Source organism: Cucurbita moschata, unplaced genomic scaffold, assembly GCF_002738365.1.
Source record: "Cucurbita moschata cultivar Rifu unplaced genomic scaffold, Cmos_1.0 Cmo_Scf00001, whole genome shotgun sequence".
Lineage (NCBI taxonomy): Eukaryota > Viridiplantae > Streptophyta > Magnoliopsida > Cucurbitales > Cucurbitaceae > Cucurbita > Cucurbita moschata.
The window spans coordinates 3,248,334-3,261,277 of NW_019268517.1; the positions used below are offsets into that span (position 1 = coordinate 3,248,334).

At 34.4% G+C, this 12,944-nt stretch overlaps 2 protein-coding genes across 2 annotated transcripts; one reads left to right on the forward strand and one right to left on the reverse strand.

Moving 5' to 3' along the window:
• Positions 1-258: 258 nt before the first annotated feature.
• LOC111451099 (AAA-ATPase At2g46620-like) lies at positions 259-2,293 on the reverse strand. The gene has a single exon (XM_023091376.1). It carries the CDS (start codon positions 1,843-1,845, stop codon positions 400-402), a length of 1,446 nt encoding a protein of 481 aa, XP_022947144.1. The 5' UTR covers positions 1,846-2,293; the 3' UTR covers positions 259-399.
• A 5,774-nt stretch (positions 2,294-8,067) lies between these two features.
• LOC111453294 (wiskott-Aldrich syndrome protein family member 2-like) lies at positions 8,068-9,033 on the forward strand. The gene is made up of 2 exons (XM_023094349.1): positions 8,068-8,459; positions 8,604-9,033. Exons 1-2 carry the CDS (start codon positions 8,068-8,070, stop codon positions 9,031-9,033), a joined length of 822 nt encoding a protein of 273 aa, XP_022950117.1.
• Positions 9,034-12,944: the final 3,911 nt, after the last annotated feature.

The following is a 12,944-nucleotide window of genomic DNA, read 5'->3' on the forward strand; positions in this document are numbered from 1 at the left end:
CATATTTTTGAAAAAAATATAATTAAAATATGATTCTACAGTATCAAATATATATTTGAATTTTTAAAAATATTTTTATTATTAGCTTCGGTCGAAATACGATGGGACTGAAAGTGATTCATTTGAATGTCGAGAAAATCTGGTAATTATATTTTAACCTAATTTTTAATAAAAGGTGGAATATTGTTGTTTGTATTAATAATAGAGCCAATTTACAATTCCTTCAAAACCAAATTAAACTTTTTTTTTTTTTTTTTTAATTTTTAAATAAAGATTTTTTTCATCGTAACAATAATCTTCCTATCTACAGAACTTAGCATGAAGCGCTGCAGATCCAGTGCATGCGAATCCATGGCTGTATATTAAATCCTCCATTACGATTCCGCCACGTGTTCAAAATCATCTCACTTTGTACAATGGAGATGAATCCAACGACTGAGAAATTTTGTTGCTTTTCATCCTCAGAAGCCCGTACAATTTTCTGAACTCTTTTCCGGTGTGATTGTTTTCGGGTTTGAATACGCCGCTCGATTCGACGGATTCCGCGGCGGACTGCCTCGACCCGCTGTCGCTTAGCAGTTGTCCGATGTGGCCGACTCTCCGCCGCTCGCCGTCGGTTTGTAATGCTGAGATGACTGATTTAATTGCTCGGCTCGGCGAGTTTCGGTTCGTGATCATCAGTTCGCCGATCTCGGCCGGGCTCAAAGTCGCGCCGTTATGGAAAATTTCTTCGACTTGAGGAAACAATTTGTGATCCTTGACGCCTAAGTAGTTGATTGCGAGATTCTTGAAAGCGGAGAAATCGCAGAGTGGAAAATGGATGTGAACATCGATTCGGCCCGGTCGGAGAATAGTCGGTTCGACCTGTTCCTTGCTATTGACGGTGAAAATCATCACTCTCTCTTCCGCACAACACGATGTCAATATTCCGTCCATGAAGTTCATCAGCGCCGTTACGCTCGACGCCGAAGATTTCTCCATCAGAAACCGATCGAGATCCTCGACAACGATTATTGACTTGCTTGTTGTCTGTAGCAGAAGAAACTTGAAATCAGAGTCATCGGAGACTTTGAAGAGGTCGATATTGTAAACATCGTAGGAGAGGAAATTGGCCATGGCGGCAACGAAGCTGGATTTTCCAGTCCCTGAAGGGCCGTATAGAAGGTAACTTCGTTTCCAAACTCTGCCTAATCTGTGGTAATATTGTTTGGATTTGAGAAACGATTCGAGATCGGATTTGACCTTGTCTTTGAGATCTGTTTCCATAGCAATTGAATCGAAAGTAGATGGATGTTTGAATTGAATCGATGTCCATCTTGTATCTGACTGATTATTAGGTTTCGAATTCATAAACAGCTTCAAATCCCCTTTCTTCTGCTCAATCTCATCGGCAGTTAGGGTATGAATGTGCTGAAGATAAGGGCGGAGAATTCGGCGCTTATCCGCCTTTCTAATCTTCAACACAAAATTTCTGCTACCAATTTCTTGATTCGTCCAAAACACTTTGGCCCCCAAAAAATTGTCCTCCACCGTCTGATTGGAATCCAGGCGGAGAAGTATGTCATTAGGCTTCTTTCCGGTGATGAGATTGGTGAAATCGGAATCCTCGAGAGCATTCAAAGAACTAAGATAAGCAGAGACTTTCCTGTAAAGATGATTGTGCTGAGAAGTTTCATTGAATTCTGGTATTCTGAAAGACTGATAAACATGGAAACAATCTTGTAGAATTCTGCACCATTTCTTGAGGAGGAAAATCAACCCCGTTCTGAACAACAGAACCCTCAACAACCAACAGAAACAAATTCCAACGAAGATTACAAAACACAACCTGAAAAACAACTTCATGGCAGCTGAACCCCAACCCACACAAGAAAACAACAAGAATCCCAAGAAGATTTGAAGGCAGAGGAGGAGAAAAACTTTAATGGGTGCCCATCCTTCCCTAGAAAGAAACAAATCAGAAGAACAATTAATAGAAAACGCCAAGAAAGTTTGAAAGGCCAGGTTTAATGGAGGCCAAAACCAAAACCCAGCTCCATCTCCAGCTCCTCTTAGAGAGAGGTATAGAGATTAAAGGGTCAACAAGTAGAAGAACAGATAGTGAATAAATATGAAATGGAGAGCGAGCAGGCATGAAAGTGTGTGGATTCTCAAAAGTGTGTTTGTTTTGTTCTTCTTGCTCTGTATATGTGTGTCTGTGTTTGTGTTGTGCATGTCGTTGGCTTGGCAGCTACTTTCCAGCCAATTCTCATTCATCAAATTGCCCTTTTGTTTGCTGCTTTGGCTATTTCGCCTTCTCCAATTTTCAAATCCCCAATTCCATTCCGCCACACACCAAATTCATCTCTATCACTCATCTTTTATTCCCCAATTTATGCTTTCAATATCCCATAATCTATTCCTCTTTGGATTCTATTTTACGCCTAAATTCATCCCATTCGGTTTAGAGTTCCCAAGTTCTCATCTTCATCTTATGGTCGTTGGACCCTTTGATGTAAATTATTCGTTTAGTTTATGAACTTTTGTGTTTAATAGATCTCTAATCTTTTATAATAAAGAATATGATATGCTTATGAGATACAACTTTGAGCGTTTTGGTGTATTATTATGTATGGGTCGTATGGAAATGGGTAGGTTCATATGATGTTTTGATATTTGGAGTTTAGATTTCAAGAAATTCTGTTCCATCACGAATCTTTGTTTTTAAGTTCAAGAAATTAAAGGGTTGGTGTTTTGGTGTACAATTCAACCCTTCTGCCCATCAAGAAATATAAAATTGTATTATTATAGCACTGAAAATTATAGAGTAATAAATAATTTGATGACATAAACAATAGTCCTTTAAAATATACTAAACTCTACTTTATCTCAATTTAAAAAATAATTAAAAAAATGTTTAATTTCCAATGGAGCCATGGGGGCATAATTTTAAATAAATTAATGATCATTTTGAAAATAAATTTTAATTTTAATTTTAATTTGATTCATATGATTTATTAAAGTCAAATAATAATTTTACTCTCTTAAAAGCCCATCTCTTTTCTCACATTTTACAACAAAAAATGTTACATATTAGTACGATAATTTCTTGTAAGCCCAAAAATAATTTATGAGACCCGATCGGGCGATAAAACTAATTTAAAGCCAAAATAATAATAATAATAATGTGCAAATTATTGAAATTTTATGGACGATATCGATGGTTGTTTGGGAGCATGGGTTAATGATGAGCCTTTTTATTTGGTACGAACAATTTTAGGGTGTGACATTATATCATTACTAGGGACCATAACTAATACTCTATAAACAAATGAATTCGAATATTTAATTATGGTGGCTACCAATCACTCCATACCAATATAATAATAATCAATTTTATTTTATTTTTTAAAATCTTTCGATCTAATTATTTTCATACAGAAACTCCGACTTCTAGTACTATTTTTAAGAAACTTAAGTATATTACAAGCAATGTGGAAGAATAATATTAAAAAATAAGTTCGAAGAGTAATTTAATTAATAATTATAAGTGTCACTCTACATATCCAAAGATCTAGGTCGAACCCAAGTTATTTCAAAATATTTTGTTCTCACTGATACGTATAAAAACATATTTAATTTTGGAGGAGAACAGTATCTTGTTGATATATGTAGTAAATTTTCAATTATTTTAAGTCCTTTTTTAAGTTTTTCTGTCTGTAGATCGCTCTTATTCGAATGTGATATTGGTTCATTCATTTATCCTTCCTCTATTGAGGGTCACAATAAATTTATTTAATTAATAACTATTTCGTTATTGCTGTGGTGGAGGAATAATTTTAGAAATCTTCCTTTTATTAATGATTACGATTGATGCAAATACATATGTATCTTAAGATGAAAGAAAATCTCAATTTAACAAACAATTGACATGAATAACCGTTTCGATTTTTTTTTTCTTCTCTTTAAATCATTTTCAAAATCTACCAAAATATTCCTTTCTCCCTTTGAAATTAAGGAAAAAAAAAAAATGGATAAATAATAAATTATTTATTTATGATTTATAATTCCAATCATAAACAAAAATAGTAAGTTTGAAAACATAAATATAACTATTTAATGCAATTTAATGGTTCAAAGTTCGTTTTTTCCATATAATTACTGAGTATTATTGATTCTTTGTTAATGTATAAACTTTGCTCTTCTCAAATCACTAAGAATTTGAGATACACTGTGTATAAATCCTAAGAAAATTCCTTGAAGACAAAATTCAAAGAAGACAGTATCTGTTAGCGGTAAGCTCGAGCTATTACAAATAGTATTAGAACACCGGGTGGTATGCCAGCGAGGACACTGGATCTCCAAGGTGGATGAATTGTGAGATCCCACATCGGTTGGAGAAGGGCATGAAACATTCCGGTAAACAATATCTGTTAGAAGGGCATGAAACCTCCATATGGTTAATCACATATTATTCAAAATTACACGGAAATAAAATAATCAATATAGAACATAAATAACATAAATTTCAACCTTTATATTACTAAAATTAATAAAAAAAAATATAATTTGGGCAAGGACAAATGTGGAATATCGGAATATCCCAAGTTTGTGTTTTCTTGTTGGAATATCCAACCCTTATGAATCCAAGTGCTTAAGCTAACCTTTACTTATCTTTTACACGTGTCACCATTTTCATACGTGGGAACAACAAACATTGCATCTTTTATTTATTTATTTATGATTTCATTTTCTTTGTCCTTTTTCAATACTCAACTTGAATTGGACATCTTTTTCAAACCCATTTTCAATCTTCAAAAAGGAAAAAAAACCCCCAATGTGGAGTTGAACTAAGGGCAATTTAGACATTTTGTTTCATTGTCACGGTTGTACTTCGTAAGACAAAGGGAAGTTACAATAGAAATGGCACGTGCCTTAAGCTTGATAGGTCAGGCTATTTTCTGTGCTCGATTGCTTCTCCTTGGTTCAACTCTCACATAAGCCTAACTAAGGGTCGGTGGTTGTTCGCCAAACCCATTTAACTCTAGGAGGTCCATATAGACAATAAACTCATTTAATTCTAAATTTCATTCATACAGATATCTCTATATCGTATAAGATTGTGAGTGATCTAGTTTCTACTATTTTAATTTCGAAAATACTTAATCATGAAGTAAAATTGAAAAATGTCACGAGAATAGAGAAAAAAATAAAAAATAAAAAAATAATAATGAAGTTGCCATTTATGAATATTTGCATAAATATAAAGATTTTTTTTTCAGGAAGTCAAATTCTAGTTTTCAATAAATTTAACTATACTTATTTCCTTACGAATATATTCCTCTATATCCCATTCTCCTTAATTCATAAGTATGAGTTAAATTACGATTTAGTCCCTATAAATGAAACGAATTGAATTGAGAACAACACGAGCAACTCAAACAAGTTCTTGCGAATGGGAAAAGGGGCGGTTTGAATGTGGGGGCTGTTCTTATTTTACCCGAAGGGTTTGAATTAGCCCCCCCCGATCGTATTTCTCCCGAGATTAAAGAAAAGATGGGCGATCTGTCTTTTCAGAGCTATCGTCCCACTAAAAAAAATATTTTTGTGATAGGGCCCGTTCCTGATCAGAAATATAGTAAAATCACCTTTGAAACGAATTGAATTGAATGGGGAACAACACGAGGTCGAGAGCTTCCATGACACTATCTTCCATAAGAGAGTAAGTCTCCAAAGGGTCGAGAAGAGAAATTGTATGTCTCCAAAGGGTCGAGAAGAGAAATTGAGATTTTAATTTGTCGGGTTGCAAAATTCTACCTTAACTAATTAAGATGAAAATCATGATAAATGAGGCATCTCTGGGAAACCAAATACAAAGTCACGAGTGCTTATTCAAAGTGAACAATATCATGTCGTTGTAGAGATCTATTGTTCTTAACAAGTGGTATTAGAGTCATGCTCTTATCTTAGCCATGTCATATATTTAAGGAAAGACAAGTGTGTATTTTGTCCGAGCAAAGGATTGTCAATAACGTGAACAATTTAATTAAATCATATAAATATTTAGGAAAAGATTTTTTTATGTGACGTTCTAATTTTTTTTTTGGTTATTTATATGTAGAAAGCTGTACTGTCGTATGATATCTCTAATATTTTAATGATATTTTAAAATGATAATTTAATTAAATAATTAATGTTGAAACTAATATGTAAATTTTTTATTTTTTATTTTTTTAGAAAATTGAAAGTATATAAATTTAAAAAGAAAATTAAAACTTGAATTGAGTAATTAAGACGAGATTAATTATTAATCTTAATTAGTGCTACTTTAAAATCAAAACGTGTTGTTCTCGCGTAGGCTTGTTGGGAAGGTTCGATATGGGGCCCAATGGGACCCACATGCCGCAAGTGGGACCTAGTTGCCGAAAGATACCAGGTCACTAACATGGAATCTAAGCCGTTGATTTCGTATGTGTCAGTAACTGAATCAACGTCCAGGAAAATTAGGTGAATTATATAATTTTAAAGGTAATGTCTTTTTTAATGTGTACGGCACTTGCAGTTTAAAAAAAGTATTGAAATTAATATGTATTTATTTAAAGTATGTTTGTGAGTATATTTTTTAATAATTTATAAAATTATTTAAAAAAAAGTATTGAAATTAATTACGTGCTTTGTTTTGGGAGGCCTTGAACTTTTGGACTCTTCTCTTGTCTTGGTAGTGAACGACCGACATGTTGGATTGAGGCACTACCTCAATAAAACATGGTAGGACAGTATGACGTTTGTTGATAGATAAACATTATAAGTGAAAGATTAACCAGTGGACTCTTCGACATGACTATAAAATCACACTAAGCCTAGAGAAACGATTCCATGTGTCGGTCAGCTACTATGTGAACTTGTGCTATCTCACACCCCCACTCAAGACGGGTTTACAACATGTAGATCCTATTTAGAAGATCCCTAACCTTTTCCATAATACGATGACACCTAATCACCTTGACATGCTACTTCTCTTTGACTTAGGTCACTGATAATGCTATTAGGGTACCAGAGAAGATGGGGGTTGGAGACTTTGATGACACCGTCCATGTTGTTAGTGCCCTGGAGAGCTACCTTATTCGTCCCTTGGTGTCGTGGAGGATTATTAGATTCTTAGGGCATCTAGACGGCTTAAAACACTGACTCGCAACTCCTGGATTCACTATTCTAGCTCATTAGAGCTTTTTTAGTTTGAGAGCAATAGGGTTTAGATCCCTAATACACGCTCATGATCCAAAGGTACTCAATCTATTAATGGCATCCTGACCTAGGTCATCGTTTAATTGGCCGATCTCTAACACCCTAATCTTATCTCAATACAGACGTTTATGCTCTATATAGAGATCATACAATCAATCACCTAGAACAAACATACATTCTCATGCATTCGAGCAAACTCAGTCGGGAGATAACGTTCATCAATCACCTGCAACACAGATCACAATGTTCCATCCTTCTTTTTAACACAACGGAAAACATAAAACATGTAGATAAATCTCATCGTATGGATATTTCAATAATTTTGTCATAACACATTGATCCATATTCATACATTAGACCACATGAAGTAAGATACTTGTATGATGTATTGTATGATGTATGATAACAAGGACACTATGTTGTGTTATGTCATGTTATAAGTTATGCAATAATATGATTAATCCATGTCGTGGAGTCATATATGTTAAATATGGGGACCTCATGTATTTACGTGTATCACGTGTATTGGGATAAGCAAAATCTGTAACGGCCCAGATCCACCGCTAATAGATATTGTCCTCTCTGGACTTTCCCTCTCGGGCTTCCCCTCAAGTCTTTAAAAAACATCTGCTACGGGAAGGTTTCCACACCTTTATAAACTGTGGTTTGTTTTCCTCTCCAACCAACGTGGGACATCACCAAATCAATGCTTTTGTTAGCTACCAAAACACTATGTCAAATTTTCCTCGCTTTGGCCGTTCACGACAACGTCCTTCCGTGACGGCGCCGCCAGTTCTCCCTACCTCACTGCCGGCTACACAACTCGATCCTAAAATTGCCTCGATGAATCTGATGGGACTTTGTGAGGTTGAAGTACCTCCACTCAAACTGCCGACGATCGAATTAAAGAAGAAGCCGGCGCCGGAGCCGGCTTCTCCTTTGAAATCATCTCCCCACTGGCTTCCTTCTCCTGCGAAGAAACCCATGTCACCCATTGCGTCGCCAAAATATGGATCTTCCGTCACACGTGTGCCCAGCCCACCGCCGCCCAAGGACGAACTACTATCGCCTCCGGTTTCACCTGCAAAGAAATATCCCGACAGGTGGATAGCCCAAACATCCCCACTTCAGTCGCCGTCAAGGTCGCTGCGAACATCGCCGCCGCCGCCGCCGCCGCCTCTTGCTCTGCCGCCTACCCAGTTCACCGCCGTTAATGGAACCACCACTCAACCCAAGTATTAAATTACCTAAAAGAGTTTAAGCTTAATTAATTTTAGTTTATTAAATTTATATTTTATTATTACAACCATACATAAAATTTTCTTCTTATAATCATTAAATAAATAAATTACAAAATAATTATTTACTCATATGGTCAGGATTCAGCCGGAGATAGAGCAGAAAAGCATTGTGTACAACAAGACGGTCGAGAAGCCGGCGAAGTTTGATCGGGCGTCAGAGTACGGCTCCGGAAAGCCACACGAAAAGCAGAAGGCAGCGGAGGCTATAAACCTCGCCGGACATAACGTTGGCGCAGTCATGGAAATAGATAAGTCATCGGTCGGCCACCGTTTGGGCGGAGAAACCGTAAGAGGCAGCGTCCGTGATGGAAATGAGGAGAAGAAAAAGAAGGAAAAGAAGGAATTGCCGATGACCGCATTTACGAACAGCAACTTTCAGAGTGTAAACAATTCTGTTCTGTACGGCTCGTCGTGTAACCACCGTGATCCCGGCCTGCATCTTAAGTTTGCCGATGCGGCGGACGGCGACGGAGCCGCTGCTGATGGGCGCAAGAATTACAAGGCGTAGTTGTGAAGTATTTAATTATAAGAAATAAGCCATTTTCTTGGCGTTTAGAAAAAGAAAAAAAGCCATTTACTTGGACTCTTATGTAAGGGTAGAATGGATATGAATAAAAATATAAATTTAATATTTATTTTATTTGACTTTTGCATTCATCGGACCACTTGCGTCATAATGCATAAGCCCGCGACGCTGTTTGATCTTACAGCCTTATTCAATAAAAGCCCAATGATTATTTTGCATGAAAAGTGAGATCTAAAGACATACAAAGTAATTAACTCCAACGTTTACCCAATTATCTTTTATTAGTCGCTTCATTGTATTCCATTTGACATTAATCAAATGAATTATCAAAGACAAGTATCATCTTTTGAATAAAACAATTTGTCTTTTTAATCTTGATTCTCTAATCATGAATATCTCAATGTTTCGTAGTATAGTAAGTGTTAACATTTTAACACATACTAATGGTACTTGATTTGAGCGGAACATATTTTTAAACCATTTTGAAAATATAAACTTTAATATTTCGAAGTAATTCATATTAATATGAACTAAAGTTTGAGGAATTGAATTTCTCTTATAGTTATTAAAAACACCGTATTCATCATTTAATAACAATTCTTAAAGACATCTTAATGTCTCCCACTACACCAACTGATATTGATGTCCTAGTGCCAACATGTATAATATATTCTACATTATCAAGTATTTTTCAAGAATTACATATCGTGTAATGAAAAACAAATCTTGATAGTAGATCTTATATCAACTATCAAGTGTTGCACCTAGTCTCCACAAAAAATCTATTCAATCAAATATACTTCCATTTTGATTTTTTTTTCCTAGAGTGATTTCTAAAATTTCCCTCATCACACGTGTCTAATTAGGAACTTTTTTTCTATCAATAGCTTTAGTCATAAGATTTTTTTTTTTAAATTTTATAATACTTAATTCAGAGATTATTTAGATAATTATCTAAATTTAGCTTCTATAACGTCTCATATGTTTGGGTCATTTTCTTATCTTTTAGTCATGACATCCACATGTCAACTAGAAGATATGAACAAAGCTTTCTCATCACCTTTGATTCACCAATCATGTGCTCTTCGAATAATTCGATTTACATTGATAATAGGTCTTGAGAGCATTTCTCAATCAAGAAAACAAAAAAAATAAAATTACTATCCTATCCTTCTCAAGAGTTCACCCTGATATTGACCCATGCAAACACCTTCTGTAGGGGGACGGTTCAATAGCTGTCACGAAGCCCCGCATGGATTTCGTGTTATGAACCAATGATGGAGACCATAAGATACGTTGACACATTTCCTTCTACCATTTACTATAAATACTTTCTCAAGATATTCACCTTGATATTGACTCGTGCAAACACATTCTGTAGGGGGCAGTCCAAAAGCCGCCACAAGGCCACGCATGAATCTCACGGTGCGAATCAATAATAAGAACGTAGGATATCCTGACATGTGTCTTTAATATCTTTATATGTTGACAGACATCCATCCCCTACTAAATATTTTGAAACAGAGTTTTCTATTACTAAACAAATTAGGCTAATCTCTAAGTTTCCAATCTACCCTTTCATAATTCTTATGTTGGTTGGGTTGTTTTAACGTGAATTACCAAGTTTTTAAACTATTAAAAAAACTAATCAAAATTTGACTCATTCCAGCATTTTAATCTCTTTAAAATCAATTTTACTAGATTACTCAAAATTCTAATCATATTAGAACCAATCATAATCGTATGAAGTAAATAGAACCAAAATATCCTAATTTAATATTCCAAACATTACATGCTAATTAGAAAATTATCTTATTTTTATTAGAAAACAACCTAATCAAAATTTTCCAAATATAACATTTATATTAAAAAAAAATAATTAAAATGCATGATCATACTTAACCTATGATGAAAATTTAAACTAAACGACATACCATATGCATTCAATCAATCACTTTAAAACATACCTCATATGCATAATTAAATTAAAAATAAATTAAAATTGACCAACCTATGTGGCATATCCTAGAAATTGAATTAAATGAATTTTCAACATCTTTCTGTTTGGAACAATTCCAAATTTAATAAAACTACCGTTTAAAGTTTAGAACAATTTCAAATTTAATAAAACTAGATTTTAAGATCTTCTTCGTTGGAACCAATTCCAAATCTAATAAATTAGGGTTTAAGATCTTTTACACGTGGCATGGGAACCAATTCCAAATCTAATAAAATTAGGGTGTGAGATCTTTCCAATATAGAACTATTAGGGTTTGAGATCTTTCTCGTATCTATTCCCTACGTAATAAAATTAGAATTATCTTTGACCTTAACGATTCAAAATCTTAAAATATTTACTTTTTTTTCTTTTTGGAACAATTCCAAATCGAGAACTTTGGAAAAATTTCAAAAGGAGAGTATTGGAACACGTCCAAATTAAATATCTAATCTATTAAATATTAATTTGAACACTTCAATTTAATTATATTTTCTCTATTTATTTAATATATTATATCTAATATATTAAATATTAGTTTGATATTTCAAATTAAATTTGTTTTTTCTGGTGCCTTTAATATATCAAATATATTAAATATCAATTTGAACCTTTCAAATTTTCTTTCAAATAAATTGAACCTGGTAGTGTTACTATAAGCTAGCAAGGTCTTATGGCCCTACAGATTATGAGCTCCAATGATTTAAAGTTAATTAATTAAACTCTTTAATGAATCAATTTCCATTCATGGACTATAGGTCACCCCACTATAGGCCTAGAGTTGCACTCTTATGCAAGGTAGGACAAATTATGTCCATTGATATACCTATTACAAGCAAGTTGATCCTTCACGAGTTGTTCATAATTACAGCTGGGTCAAAAGTCCGTTTTACCTCTGTAATTACATCTTTCACCTTAAGTAGCATTGATTCTGTAATGAACAATTTGTTTATGATCCAATCATAAACCAAGTCCCTCTCGGGCCAATGAGAGGGTGGGGCCCCATTGTTCAAGTCCCGAAATTAGTACTTAAGAGAACAACTCATCACTTTCAGAGTAAATTCCATTTCATGATATTATGTTACCAACTCCCTATTTTGGTCAAGTCCTGAAAATAGTATGCATATTCAATTGGCTAAAAGAGTCATTCTCACCCAGATAAATTAAAGGCCAAGCCTAGGCAGGAGTCTCACTTAGGATTAAGATCGAGTCGCTCATGATCATCATGTGAAATATTAATCTTCTTAATTAACGGATTTATAAAGAGAGATTAAATATTTCTTGGTCTAGTCTTATACAAACTCATTGTATAGGATACCTTCACTTACATGTCTTCACATGAATGATTTGGATCAAATCATTTGCAACGATTATAGAGTGGGTAGTATTAATAGTGTTACCAGGATAAGGCACCTAACCTTATCCATATACTATAGACTCTTTAGGTTATTACTTGAACACAATCCTCTTGTATGTCAACCATATACTATTCAAAATTACATTAATAACCTTAGATTTTTGTATAACAATTAAATTACAAATAAAATAATAAAAATTATTGTTAAAAAATTAAATAATTAATTACCATACTTCAGGGCATAAATCCCAACAATTGAGACATGATGGTCATGTTGATTGGAAACCTAAATGATGCTGAGATGCGATGATGCGTTGAGAGACCTTGGTTTCGTGTAGAAACAAGGTCGAAACGAATGACTTGGCCTAGTGCAGAGGCAAGTTGGTCGAGTTGCAGATGTTTGAACATAACATGCATAGGCGGCGTGTGTAGCCGAACAAGTTTGGATTGTGCATAAGTTGTGTTTGGTTGGTAAAGACAAATCTCATCCAAAGCCCGACGAAGCCATAAAGCTAGACGAAAAATGAATACGAAGTTTGG